At 43.5% G+C, this 15,062-nt stretch overlaps 1 protein-coding gene across 1 annotated transcript in view; it reads left to right on the top strand.

Annotated features, from left to right (window-relative positions):
* The window catches only part of LOC310792229 (disco-interacting protein 2 homolog C-like), a gene marked incomplete at its 5' end in the record, with an annotated part of 146,019 nt that extends 136,623 nt beyond the window's left edge, over positions 1–9,396 (top strand). The window contains 6 exons of the mRNA XM_083653958.1: positions 710–771; positions 3,322–3,379; positions 3,664–3,738; positions 6,841–7,015; positions 7,711–7,834; positions 8,585–9,396. Of these exons, the coding sequence (XP_083510084.1) occupies positions 710–771; positions 3,322–3,379; positions 3,664–3,738; positions 6,841–7,015; positions 7,711–7,834; positions 8,585–8,837 (747 nt within the window). The 3' untranslated portion in view covers positions 8,838–9,396. The remainder of the gene's footprint in view (positions 1–709; positions 772–3,321; positions 3,380–3,663; positions 3,739–6,840; positions 7,016–7,710; positions 7,835–8,584) is intronic.
* Between the last annotated feature and the right edge of the window lie 5,666 nt (positions 9,397–15,062).

Here is a 15,062-nt window from a genome sequence, read left to right as displayed (position 1 = left end):
GATTTCCCCCCCAATCACAATAAAGTGTTTTAAGGCAATTCAGTGTCGTTTTCTGTGATTGACAGCCTCCTGACACTGTTTGAACTGTCTTCATGTGGTAAGCCCCGCCCCCTCCATCCGCTCCTCCAAGTGGGTGAAAACAAACACTAAGAAGCATTTACAAATATTATTTGACCTAGAGCTGATATAGACCAATGCAAATGAGCCAGTCTTAATTATCATTTAATTAAAGCAGTGCTGATTTATTTAAGGTGTTTCCTCAGCCACCTCATCATCATCACCTCTTTCTCCCATCTTCCTTTCACATGCGCTCACTTTCACTTCCTCTTCCTTTCTGGTTCCATGTGGATCAGGTGAGATCATCTCAGAACGTTTAACGGTTCTTTTTGTTGTTTTTTCCCCCCTACAAAAATGTCCCACTGTTGTCGTTTCCACATTGTTTTGTCCACCACCTTCTATATGTGGTAGAAGAGTTGTGGGTTAATTTGGTCTGTCTCCAACCAAAAGCTTCCTGTCTGCTGAGAAGGGAAAGCTTGTGTGAGCACTCATGCACGAGCAGCAGCATCCACAGTGCAGTACTGTAGTAGTAGTTGCAGTAGTAGTAGTACTGGTTGCAGTAGTGAAAGTAGTTGTTATGGTACAGTTGTAATGCAGCACTGGTTGTACTGGGACATCATGTTAACTCTTTGTTGTCTGTGGTGTTCCTCAGGGAACCTCAGGACCGGACCCCACAACGGTTTTTGTTGACATGAGAGCACTACGGCACGACAGGTAAGCTTAACAAAACACACCTCACACTCCACAAGTCTCTGATTGATTTGTTAAAGGTTAAAGGTTATGGTTTCTACTTTACTGAAGCATAATATCCCTGGTAAAAAATAACAGCCAGCAGAGATTTCTGCATTCAGAAACAAAAAACACACTCCAACCCGCCCCCCAGTGATTTCCAGAAATTACAAAGTCCACGGGCCAATCAGGGACCTGCCTCGTAGTTGACAACGTAACTGGCCAATCAGGGACCTGCCTCGTAGTTGACAACATAACTGGCCAATCAGGCTGGCAAAACAGTATGGCGGCTCCCGAAGCAACGATCTGTAACGTTAACGTTAGTAGAGTAAACACAGCCATAAGTGCAGTTATAGACCCTTCTCACGGGGGCCATTTTGTGTCGAAAAGGCAGAATAAACACAGGTGCAAGGAAAACACTAATGAGGGTTTCCAAATTCCAATCATGGAAGTTGGAAACCCTCATTAGTGTGTTGCTTGCACCTGTTTTTCCCCTGCCTTTTCGACACAAAATGGCCCCCGTGAGAAGGGTCCATTGCAGACATGACTCAACAACAACAATTAAACAAGAACAAGAGTATGCTCCAGACATTTTCCCCATTCTTGGATTGGATTTGGCAAAGCTGATTGGCTGAAGGAGTTGTCTGTCAAGGCAAGTGCTCCCGCCCACTGAAATGGCTGTGGACGTTGGAGTCCAGACTGATACATTTAACTAGGCTGGTACCCAGGTGTGAATGTGTGGAGGTTTGTGAATGTGAAGCAAGGCGTTGCTGACATTGAGCAAACTTTCCCAGAATAAAGTCGCCGGTAAAGATTATTATCACTCGGTAAAGATTATTATTCACATGCAAGGCTTGTTCAACAGCTATGAAATGTCGCTCTGGGGGCTTATAGGCTAAACTTTCAATATAACGAGAGACTCTGCCAGCTGAAAGTTTCTTAAAGACAATATGACATTTTCAGGCATGTTACTTGACATCCCAACTGTCACACACTCGCAGCCTTTCCACTTACTCTAAAACACTTGCTCCCTGGAAAAGATGTACTTAAAAACCCATCCAATTCAGTCTGACTCACATTCCATACTGTGCGACACCATAAATAGTAAAGTGGAAGCCTCCACAATTTGTTTGCCAGAGTTCTGACTTTCAGAGCAGAGAGTGGGACTCAGTGAACCTCTGAAAAATGCTGTGGGACTCAACATTAGTGCCAGTATGCTCAGGGTGGTGAGATGTTGGCAGTTTCCAGGCGGTGGAGATGGACAGCAGCCCCTGCATGTCTCAGGGTTGTGAGATGATGGCAATTTGAGGAGATGGACAGCAGCAGTGGTGTAGTGGTCTGTGGAGAAGTGGGTAGACCTGCCGCTTATTTAAGAAAAATAAGATTTGAAGGCTGAATATACAGTAACACAAAATGATGGACATGTTTTCCAGTGTAGCCTTAGCCTGTGTCTGCTCCATAATGCAAAGACATACAAGCATGGTGCGGTCATGATCATCATAGAGAAGTCACAGTACATGAAGCAACTCAGTTGTCCTGTGTATAAATATAGCTGTGCCTGATTACATGTAATCACTGTTGATTCAAACCGGCCTGTTTTAAGACACTTTTCTAGCACTTTTGTTTCTGCTTTATATTGTGAGGCTATGGAAATATATGATAATAGATTAGTAGCGAGGGTGGTACTAAGGGTGGGAAGTTTCATCACGATACGATATTGTATCGATTAGGGATGTTCATTTTGAAAAATGTCCAAAATCGAAAATCGAGGAAAATTAACCATCAATTATCGATTATCGATCATATTAATAATAATAATAATAATAAATATATATATATATATATATATATATATATATATATATATATTTATTTTTTTTACAAAATGAATGCCTATGGCAGAAAATACGAAAGACAACGTGTTCTCCTCAATGAACTCTTTATTTCAATGTGTCTCCTCTCCAACACTGCTGTCCCCGGCGCATGCCCGTGTGAATTCCCCATGTTTAAAACGGTTATGTTGGCACAAAGGCCCGTGCCCAGCCAGAAAACTAGAGACTATATGAAGCTCCACCTCACGTTAGTCGGCTGTGCAATTGAGTGGGGCGAGGAGGAACGAATTCCACCCAAACCTAATTCGCAAAAAAATATATATATATATAGCCTATATATATATATATATATATATTTTTTTTTAATAATAACAATAATCGATAAGAATTCCACATGATCGATTCCATTCCTTAACGATCAATTATCGATTTTCGATAACTGATGAACATCCCTAGTATCGATCCTTTGGACAACGATATGATATTTGCTGATATCACAAAGTCTGCCATGATACGATTGAATTCAATTCAGGGGCCTGTGATCGGTATGAGATTATATCATATCCCATTTAACACAATCAGTTACATCCAGAGGTCACAGGTTTGATCAATGACAGTCTGATTGATTGATTGATTGATTGATTGATTGATTGATTGATTGATTGATTGATTGATTGATTATGAACTGTGGTTTCCTCTACAGGGTGAGACTAGTGGAGAGGGGGTCGCCACACAGCCTGCCACTGATGGAGTCTGGGAAGGTGAGTGTTTTGACACAGAGGCAAATAATTAATTGTTCATAATACTGTACTGTATGTACTATACTGTACTATACCCATACCAGGGGTTTTCAAAGTGTGGGAGAGTGGGCCTCCCCTCAGAGAACATATAGACAGCTGAGGGGTCTAAGTTGATGCATATCTGTGCATCAGTGATCTTCATTACTATGCATTGTCCCTCAAAATAAATAAATAAAATAAAATGTTGATATTTATGTGAATGTATTCTGTAGTTAACTGTGTGCTGTGGTGTCTGGTACCAATAGATCCTGCCTGGGGTTCGAATCATCATCGCCAACCCAGAGACCAAGGGACCAATGGGAGAGTCGCACCTGGGCGAGGTTAGAATGAACACCAACAACTCACCACTTCACAGTTAACACAAGCCAAGATAATAATAATAATTGGCACCCCCAAGTGGCAGCAGGAGAAAAAAGTCAGAATTTTTTAAAGTTCAACTTCATTACCCAGAAAATGTGTAAAGTGATGTCAGTCTACTCACTTTTCTGACCTAAATGCATTCTTTACTGTTTAGAGCAGTGGTACGCAACCTTGCCCTGCTCAGGAGCCACACTGACAAAAAATAAAAAATCTTTGGAAGAGCCACAATCCAAAGAACTCCCTTTCCTCCCTTTATTTATTTATTTATTTATTTATTTATTTATTTATTTATTTATTTATTTATTTATTTATTTATTTATTTATTTATTTATTTATTTTAAGTAGGACTTAAAAGAGTCACAACTGTACTACATGTAGTCCTTAATTGGTTTACAGTTTACAGTCAATTAAGATATGAAAGGTTTCATTCTCAAAAGCCCTCAAACAAGTTTGAAAAGCAAAAAGGTGATTTGGTGTTTAGTGCTCAATATTTACAAAATGCAAATTATAATATCCTGTAAGATGTAATGTTTTAAGCAAAGGCAGTCAACTAATCCTTTAGTTGATCGACAGAAAATTAATCTATAATCGCCAACTGTTTTTATAATAGATTAATCATTTAGACAAATTTTTAAAGGAAAAAAATATGAAAATTCTCTCGATCCAGCTTCTTAAATGTGAATTATGTCCTGGTTTCTTTCGTCTTCTATCAGGACAATAGAAGACATTTGAGGACGTCATCTTGGGCTTTTGGGGGAAAATAATCAACATGTTTCACCATTTTGTGACATTTTATAAACCAAACGACTAATCGATTAGACAAGAACATAATCCACAAATCAAAGCTGCATTCAGCAATGTTGTTGTGTTAAAATAAGTGTTAAATGGCTCTATATTCTGACAGCAATCACTGAAATAGAATGTTTGGTCAGTGACTTGAAACCCCCAACCCCCCACTGCCCTCTAGGGCTCTATCGTTGCATCGGCCTATAAACTGCGCTTAGTGCCAGGCGCAGCCCAGATTAGTGGGTGTGGACCAGCGCACTCGATATCTTGGTGTCGGCACTACACGGGGCCTTAAGCATTATAACCACGCCTTTTAAGCATACAATTATGCACTATGTGCTCATTGGGGAAGTGCAGTAAACGAATCGCATGCTTCACTTTTCAGCTCCAATTCCACGGAGCGATCCAGTCCGGCTTCAGAAAAGCCGAGGGCTCTGATATCTCCTCTGTCTGTCTCCATATATAGGCTATTATTCCATATTATTCTCAAACCAATCTAACTGCAGTTTAAATACTGCAAGCATGTAAATACACTACACTATAGCAAGATCAAAGTGAAAAGAATGTTCTAAACGCATCAGCTAGAAAAATATAGCCTATCCCTATGATGAGATTAGATTGGTGAAAGTTTGTCCAGAATGATATCGTTTTGCTACCTTTTCTTCTCCCCTGCTGCACAGGTAGGATGATGCACATAAATATAGCCTACATTATGTAAAGTACATTATGTTTTTATTGTAAAACTAAAATGTGAAGTAGGGCCAATTTATTGGAGCGGACATCACAGCAGGACATGACAGTAGAACTGCGTTACACTGTCACTCATCTAAATCACGTTAAATCTGCAAGGGATATATACAGTATAGCCCCAATATGACATATATGTTTCACATAGGGTTGTGTTTTCATTTCAATGTTTTATTTGGTCCAATATTGAAATGTTTACAATTGCAGGTTGTGTTAACATTACACATTATTTAGATCTACCTTTCTATCTATTTCGGCTCATTTGGTTGCTATGTTTACAATTGCAGGTTGTGTTAACATTACACATTATTTAGATCTACCTTTCTATCTATTTCGGCTCATTTGGTTGCAATTTATTAGCGAAATGGATTAGCCCAATGCATGCTGGGAGATTTCACATTTGTGGCTTTGGAAGCCAGGCAGTGAACATTTGTTTGGGCAGAATGATCTCGTTTTCTCTCGCCTTTTCTTGTCCCCCACTGCACAGGTAGGATGATGCAACAACATACATTGTTATACTATGTACAGTACAACACCTTCTTTTTTCTATCGGACTTGTGTGTCCCTGTCTGAACGAGGGAGTGAGAGAGAGAGAGAGATCAGCAGAGCAGAGGCACAGAGCAGAGCAACTGTGCCTGGAATATCCGCGGCCTGGTTTTCAAAAGCGCAAAGCGCTAAATTAACGCCAGGAGGGAAGATATCATTAGGCCGGTATTTAAGGCCGAAACGCCCATTCTGGCCTATTCTGCCACTGCACCACGCCTGTTTATCCTACAGCGCATTTGGTCGCCTAAAACCATGTTGCTATCTTTCCGAGGCAGGCGCAAGGTGCGTTTTTTTTTGCGTTTAAGGCCAGTTTCTGCGCCTAAGGCCTGTGGGAAAATAGAGCCCCCAGGTCTCTCCTGTAGTCCTGCAGGCAGGGTGGACGTATATCCGCAACCATAACTCGTAGAGACTCAGCGATTGCGGGATTGTAAGGGTCACGATCTGACCTTCTCTTTCGAAGAAAATGTCAACTTTTCTCTGATTAGATAGTTTGAGTTCAGCGCCAATTTTTATCCAATCAGAGAAAAGTTGACATTTTCTGAGAAACGGAAGGTCCAATTGCGATGCCTACAAAGGACTATATGGATTTGTTCCATAGTCTCATGAGTTACGAGATACGTCCGCCCTGCCTGCAGGACTACAGGAGAGAGATAGAGGACAGTGGGGGGGTTGGGGGTTTCAAGTCACTGACCAAACATTCTATTTCAGTGATTGCTGTCAGAATATAGAGCCATTTAACACTTATTCTAACACAAAAACATTGCTGAATGCAGTTTTAATCAATAATGAAAATAAATCATTATTATGACTTTTTCATAATGGTCTCGTCCTATTGGAGTCAAACTCCACAGAGTGTATAGTGGGGCAGAAGTGGACAGCCACTGTGTGCGCTGTAACGTGTGAGGCTGTGTTTACAGAGTGTATAGTGGGGCAGAAGTGGACAGCCACTGTGTGCGCTGTAACGTGTGACACTGTGTTTGCAGATCTGGGTGCACAGCGGTCATAACGCCAGCGGCTACTTCACGGTGTACGGAGACGAGGCGCTGCAGTCGGACCACTTCAGCTCCAGACTGAGCTTCGGAGACACGCAGACCGTCTGGGCTCGCACCGGCTACCTGGGCTTCCTCCGCAGGACCGAGCTCACCGACGCCAGCGGCGGTAAGCACAGGGACCACAATCTGCCTTTTTCACACAGCCATTTTGTGTCTAAAAGGCAAAGGAGTAACGCAGGTGCAAGCAACACATTAATGAGGGCCCCAGCACTGGAACACCTACATCTATTGGAAGTTGGAAACCCTCATTAATGTTCTGCTTGCACCTACTTCCTGCCTTTTAGACACAAAATGGCTGCTGTGCAAAAGGTTGAAGTGACAATAAGTCTCCCCCCCCTTCCTGTAGTTACTGTTGTAGTGAGAGCAGAAGTAGTAGAAGTAGGTTTGATGTATAATACAGGAACGGCTGTGGCTCAGGAGGTAGAGCGGGTCATCCACTAATCTGAAGGTCGGTGGTTCGATCCCCGGCTCGTCCAGTCCGCATGTCGAAGTGTCCTTGGGCAAGACAGTGAACCCCAAATTGCTCCCGATGGCTGTGCCAGCACCCTGCGTGGCAGCTGCACGCCTTTCGGTGTGTGAATGGGTGAATGTAGGCACATTGTAAAGCGCTTTGAATAAAAGCGCTATATAAATGTCGTCCATTTACCATATAATATGTATGTAGTGTTAAAGGTGTGTCAACTGTCAGTTTTAAAATGTGTAAATTGAGTCAAAAGTGAAGCTGCTCTATTTGCTGGCTGGTCTCGCTGGCTGTGGTGTCGATAGTTAACTGTGTGTGCGTGTGCGTGTGTGTGCGTGTAGAGCGACATGACGCCCTGTACGTGGTGGGGGCTCTGGACGAGGCCATGGAGCTGCGGGGGATGCGCTACCATCCCATCGACATCGAGACGTCTGTCATCCGGACGCACAAGAGCATCACAGAGTGGTGAGTGAGGAGCTCCACATCGCCACCTGGTGGTCCCGCCGGGGGGATTCAGGTCGTGTTCGGCCGGGACAGACTGACATGACAGACGCCTTCCTTTTGACTTATTTATCTGCTGTACTGTAGAAGCCTGTGAGCTAAAGTGGATTTTTTTAAAGCACGTTTGCAGTATATAGTGACATTATGTGACATTAGTAATGTCACATAATGTCTGTTTGGATGTCACCTGCTTATCACCATAGGTGTCACCAAAGAGAACAAAGCTGAAATCTTAGAGATCATCACTTAAACTCAGAACTAAAAAATAAGTAAAAATTAAAAAATATATGGCAAGTGACCCTAATCTTCGGTAGTATTAAATTGAGTCTAGTGTAAAAAAAAAATCAGGCGACCCTATTTGAATTCCAGGCGACCCCACTTAGGGTCGTGACCCTAAAGGTTGGGAACCACCTAGTTCCTCTTCCCCCTTGAACAGGCTGACCAGCGGAGGCACTAGTGCAGCAGCCAGGACACATACCCCACCGTCTTCCCACCCGTAGACATGGCCAATATGTGCCTGTATGGGCGCCCGACAAAGCTGGAGGTAACACGGGGGCTCGAACCTGCAACCCTCGTGTTGGTAGACAGGGAAGCATCATATCTCAAGATACATGCTTCAACGTGAGCTTCACATTAGGACGTTGATATATTGCTTCATGTAAAAAAAGTGAAATGTGAATTTGAGTGGTACTTCTTCTCCTCCTCTGGCTGCAGCGCGGTGTTCACGTGGACCAACCTGCTGGTGGTGGTGGTGGAGCTGGAGGGCTCGGAGCAGGAGGCGTTGGACTTGGTGCCCCTGGTCACCAACGTGGTTCTGGAGGAGCACTACCTGATCGTGGGCGTGGTGGTGGTGGTGGACATCGGCGTCATCCCCATCAACTCCCGCGGCGAGAAGCAACGCATGCACCTGCGCGACGGCTTCCTGGCCGACCAGCTGGACCCCATCTACGTGGCTTACAACATGTAGCGCCCCCTGGCTACTGCCACGGAGTAGGACGAGACAGCGGAGGCGTTTAGTTTGGAGGACTGGGACATGATGGAGGGATGGAACTACATGCAATGACAGCAATGCAACAGTCTGCTCGTGAGACTGAAGGACTGCCAGAGTCCCAGGCAGGGTTTGTAGGACGAGGGCAGGCGTAAAACAAACGCACCCGGGCTTGTGAAGTGCAGCACATGTTTACTGACAAGTGTCAAACGTGCGGACGGGAAGCGGTAGAGGACAATCCTAACCTAGCGAAGATTCTTCTGCTTATTGCTTTTGAACTACGTGTGGCTCACTATATATTTTCATGTTAAGTATTGCTGAAGTCGCTTGTTTTTTGTTTTTTAATGTGTCCTCTAAAGAGGTTAGCCTATTCTTTTTTATATTCACACAAACAAAAAACTGTGGCAAAATGATATTTTACGTTTACCGTTTTTATGATATCAACCATTACAAAGTCCAAGATATGTTTTGATACGGGGGGTGGGGGGTAAAATCACAGTTGTTCTTCATCTTTACGAAGAGGTACTTGTTTCATGTTTGTGTTACTTTTTTTTTTTCAACATTTATTTTCTGTACCAACCATCCCGTCTCCAAGGGAAACCAGTGTGCTAATTTCATAACCGAACAGCTGCAGCCTTTTTCACATCAAAAATGTTTTCCATAAATTCAAGGTTCGAGTGAAGGAAAACAATACATCAATTCATATCATGTAAGTATGTACAAAAAAAACGGATTTAATTTATTTTGTTTCTCTTTTAGAAGTATATGAGGAGACATTCAAGAATGTTTTGCTCTTGAATATTTGCTAATATAAAAAAAGAAGAAAAGCATTGTATTATTTTGGGTGAAATAGTATCACATCAAGTATATGGAAAATAGAAATATATGAATATAGTTTATATTAAAGGGGAGCTTAGGATTCACCCCCTGACAAAGCCATTTGGGATGTTTGCATGGAGTCTGGTGCTGCAGACCCAACTGAAGTGTCTGCCTTGTTCAAACTGCATCAATCTGGCCACCCGGAGTCCATCAGTCTGACCACTAATACGACTCTGGGTCAGACGGCCCATAGTTCAGGCTTTCCACTGTAGAGTGGATGTCTGCGCCAACACTTCTGCTTCCGTGCACCACGCTCACTGTTTACAGTCCAATTGAGGCGAGAATGCAGTTAGAGCTGATCGATTGTCTGTGTTATTATAGGTCCAGATGACATTTTGACTAATAATGATAATAATAATAATAACTCGAAATTGAGCGTGCTCCTTTCTCGCTGCGTCGCCCGCTGAAATGGCAGCGCTCATTTGTACTGTGCCCTCGAGGTCTCGCCTGGCCTCGACTCTGGGTTCTCAGAGTCTTAGTAGTCGTCAGACTGATAGACTCTGGGTTCTCAGAGTCTTAGTAGTCATCAGACTGATAGACTCTGGGTTCTCAGAGGCTTAGTAGTCATCAGACTGATAGACTCTGGGTTCTCAGAGTCTTAGTAGTCGTCAGACTGATAGACTCTGGGTTATCAGAGTCTTAGCAGTCGTCAGACTGATAGACTCTGGGTTATCAGAGTCTTAGTAGTCGTCAGACTGATAGACTCTGGGTTCTCAGAGTCTTAGTAGTCGTCAGACTGATAGACTGGGTTCTCAGAGTCTTAGTAGTCGTCAGACTGATAGACTCTGGGTTCTCAGTCTTAGTAGTCGTCAGACTGATAGACTCTGGGTTCTCAGAGTCTTAGTAGTCGTCAGACTGATAGACTCTGGGTTCTCAGAGTCTTAGTAGTCGTCAGGCTGATACCCTCTGGGTTCTCAGAGTCTTAGTAGTCGTGAGACTGATAGACTCTGGGTTCTCAGAGTCTTAGTGGTCGTCAGACTGATAGACTCTGGGTTCTCAGAGTCTTAGTGGCTGTCAGACTGATAGACTCTGGGTTCTCAGAGTCTTAGTGGCTGTCAGACTGATATACTTGGTTCTCAGAGTCTTAGTAGTCGTCAGACTGATAGACTCTGGGTTATCAGTCTTAGTAGTCGTCAGACTGATATACTCTGGGTTCTCAGTCTTAGTAGTTGTCAGACTGATAGACTCTGGGTTATCAGAGTCTTAGCAGTCGTCAGACTGATAGACTCTGGGTTCTCAGAGTCTTAGTAGTCGTCGGACTGATAGACTCTGGGTTCTCAGAGTCTTAGTAGTCGTCAGACTGATAGACTCTGGGTTCTCAGAGTCTTAGTAGTCGTCAGACTGATAGACTCTGGGTTCTCAGAGTCTTAGTAGTCGTCAGACTGATAGACTCTGGGTTCTCAGAGTATTAGTAGTCGTCAGACTGATAGACTCTGGGTTCTCAGAGTCTTAGTGGTCATCAGACTGATAGACTCTGGGTTCTCAGAGTCTTAGTAGTCGTCAGACTGATAGACTCTGGGTTCTCAGAGTCTTAGTAGTTGTCAGACTGATACCCTCTGGGTTCTCAGAGTCTTAGTGGTCATCAGACTGATAGACTCTGGGTTCTCAGAGTCTTAGTAGTCATCAGACTGATAAACTCTGGGTTCTCAGAGTCTTAGTAGTCATCAGACTGATAGACTCTGGGTTCTCAGAGTATTAGTAGTCGTCAGACTGATAGACTCTGGGTTCTCAGAGTCTTAGTGGTTGTCAGACTGATAGACTCTGGGTTCTCAGAGTCTTAGTAGTCATCAGACTGATAGACTCTGGGTTCTCAGAGTCTTAGTAGTCGTCAGACTGATAGACTCTGGGTTCTCAGAGTCTTAGTAGTTGTCAGACTGATACCCTCTGGGTTCTCAGAGTCTTAGTAGTCGTCAGACTGATACCGTCGGGGTTCCCAGGTTGAAACTGCATTTAATAAGATGAAAGAGTTGAAGGGTTTCACTCCAACCGGCAACATGACAGATTCTGTATCAAACATGTAGTCTGTATCCATTTTGGGGGGAAATCATGACCAAGTTCATCAATTAGGATTCAGTCTGTAAAAGTGATTTTCTTTTGTCAACCGAGGACTGAAGTGAAATCATATTCTTTGCTTTAAAGGGGTATTAAGTGATCTTGAGCCTTGCCGGGATCAGACATCAGATATATTTGTCTTTCACGATGTCACCATGTCAGATGAGACATGATGTCACCATGTCACAGATGAGGCATGATGTCACCATGTCAGATGAGACATGATGTCACCATGTCACAGATGAGACATGATGTCACCATGTCAGATGAGACATGATGTCACCATGTCAGATGAGACACGATGTCACCATGTCAGATGAGGCATGATGTCACCATGTCAGATGAGACACGATGTCACCATGTCAGATGAGACACGATGTCACCATGTCAGATGAGGCATGATGTCACCATGTCAGATGAGGCATGATGTCACCATGTCAGATGAGACATGATGTCACCATGTCAGATGAGACATGATGTCACCATGTCAGATGAGGCATGATGTCACCATGTCAGATGAGGCATGATGTCACCATGTCAGATGAGACATGATGTCACCATGTCAGATGAGACATGATGTCACCATGTCAGATGAGACATGATGTCACCATGTCAGATGAGACATGATGTCACCATGTCAGATGAGGCATGATGTCACCATGTCAGATGAGGCATGATGTCACCATGTCAGATGAGACATGATGTCACCATGTCAGATGAGACATGATGTCACCATGTCAGATGAGACAATCCTTCTGCCATCAGTTTGTGACGTGTCTTGGAGAGTGGCAGCACTACAAGTCTGATCCCGACCAGGACCGCCAACTCTGATGCAGAACATCGGGAACGACCCGCACGCCACAAGTCCATTTTCTCACGCAGTGAAAAACAAGATCAAATTGATAAGTGAAAACATGACTGAAAGCGCACGGACAGCAAGACAGACAACACAGACAACACAGCTATAGGTTACAAAATCTAGCCTGCTATATTTGTAGCCCACAATATGATAGATTGTGTAGCTCACAGCATGCTGCTCAGGTCTCCCTCTTCTCTCTCATCAGGCAGGCAGAGAGTGTGTCAGTTGCTATGGTTACGGGGAGGGGACGCTCCGTGTTTTTACGCACTTCAAGCTGAAGTCAAAAGGAACTCATAATAGTTGTCAAACTACACAAGAGAATAATTCAGCCCGAGGAAAAGACGAGCACGCCAGTCTTTTTGTCGGGGTGTCGTGAGGCGTCCCAGACGCCCTGATGTCTTTGATGATGTCACACTACACAAGAGGTAAAGATGGACATTTGTCGTTCTCGACGGTCATATTCGGTCCCCGACGCTGAAAATGTGTCGTGCACGACCAAATCGTTTTAAAATCGAGCTGAATTCATGTAGTTTGATCCCGGCATAGCGGTCTGTTTTGGTACGTGCTGAAGCCACCCGGGTTACGTTATTGTGCGTTATGATTAGCGGATGATGTTTACTTGCGCTCTGCCAAAACCTTGTGGACTTGACATTTTGTTGGACGGACTGGGTTGTTTCAGCACATAGGTCTCATTGAAATACATGGGATATTATCCGTTTTGTGATGTATCACAAATGCTCATGTGAACGGAGCCCTACTGACGTCTATTGGTGACCAGTAGGCACTGCAACAACATTGATAGACCTTCTCTCCTCCGGCACAAGTCTCTGGCACTGCTCGCCAGCACTGACAGTGACCTGTGATTAGCAAATTAGCTAGCTAATAAGAGCAGAGATGATCCAACAGCAACATCTAGTGAAGAGTATGACCATGCTAAACACTGGAATAATACTGCTTTTTGTCTCGAGAACGAGGTTTTTGAGTCTTCCCAGCTGAAATGTCTCACGGCATCAGGTGTTCACTTATTATTATTACCCCTTTAACTTTGTTCTGTTCATCATTTTCTACAAGTTGGGCATCATCTTCTCACATGGTGGATATCTGACTCTGGAACAAAACTGTTCAATACGTCAATACTTGATCAATATGTCAGCTCTCAAGATGGCCAATAACTAGCCTGGTAAACTATCCTGATCACGTGAACTCACATTCTGTTTGGTTCTGTGGATCAGACTGGCCTCCAGCCCCACCCCCAGCCATTTCCAGAAATTACAAAGTGCACGGGCCAATCAGGGAAGTGCAGTTATTGCAGAAATGACTATAAGTAAGTGATAATCAACGACTAGGTGTGCATCATACGATTTGAATGCATGACGTGGATGCGACGAACCGCCTGACGTCAGCTTCTCATGCAATGGTTCCAGTAATTAGCACGAACCTTGGATAGGAGCTGGTATGGTGCAGGGAAGCTAGTCTGCTCAGCTCATACAAGCTGACGTAGCGAGTTGAATAACGTCACTGTGCTGTTTGATTAAACAGCTGTGCAGGTTGAATAACGTTACTGTGCTGTTTGATTAAACAGCTGTGCAGGTTGAATAACGTTACTGTGCTGTTTGATTAAACAGCTGTGCAGGTTGAATAACGTCACTGTGCTGTTTGATTAAACAGCTGTGCAGGTTGAATAACGTTACTGTGCTGTTTGATTAAACAGCTGTGCAGGTTGAATAACGTTACTGTGCTGTTTGATTAAACAGCTGTGCAGGTTGAATAACGTTACTGTGCTGTTTGATTAAACAGCTGTGCAGGTTGAATAACGTTACTGTGCTGTTTGATTAAACAGCTGTGCAGGTTGAATAACGTCACTGTGCTGTTTGATTAAACAGCTGTGCAGGTTGAATAACGTCACTGTGCTGTTTGATTAAACAGCTGTGCAGGTTGAATAATGTTACTGTGCTGTTTGATTAAACAGCTGTGCAGGTTGAATAACGTTACTGTGCTGTTTGATTAAACAGCTGTGCAGGTTGAATAACGTTACTGTGCTGTTTGATTAAACAGCTGTGCAGGTTGAATAACGTTACTGTGCTGTTTGATTAAACAGCTGTGCAGGTTGAATAACGTTACTGTGCTGTTTGATTAAACAGCTGTGCAGGTTGAATAACGTTACTGTGCTGTTTGATTAAACAGCTGGGCAGGTTGAATAACGTTACTGTGCTGTTTGATTAAACAGCTGTGCAGGTTTGGGAGTGGATGAATTTACAACATATGATGAGACTTGAGCCGGAATACATGTGCGTTATACGCTTTTAATGCACACCTGCCGGCCAATCAGAAACGAGTATTCACCCAGACCATGGTATAACAACAATGAAACAAGAACAAGAGTATGCACCAGCAGAGTTCCTCGGCGGAAAAGA

The sequence above is a fragment of the Poromitra crassiceps genome, assembly GCF_964638095.1.
Source record: "Poromitra crassiceps genome assembly, chromosome: 17".
Classification (NCBI taxonomy): Eukaryota; Metazoa; Chordata; class Actinopteri; order Beryciformes; family Melamphaidae; genus Poromitra; species Poromitra crassiceps.
This window is presented reverse-complemented; position numbering and strand designations above follow the sequence as displayed.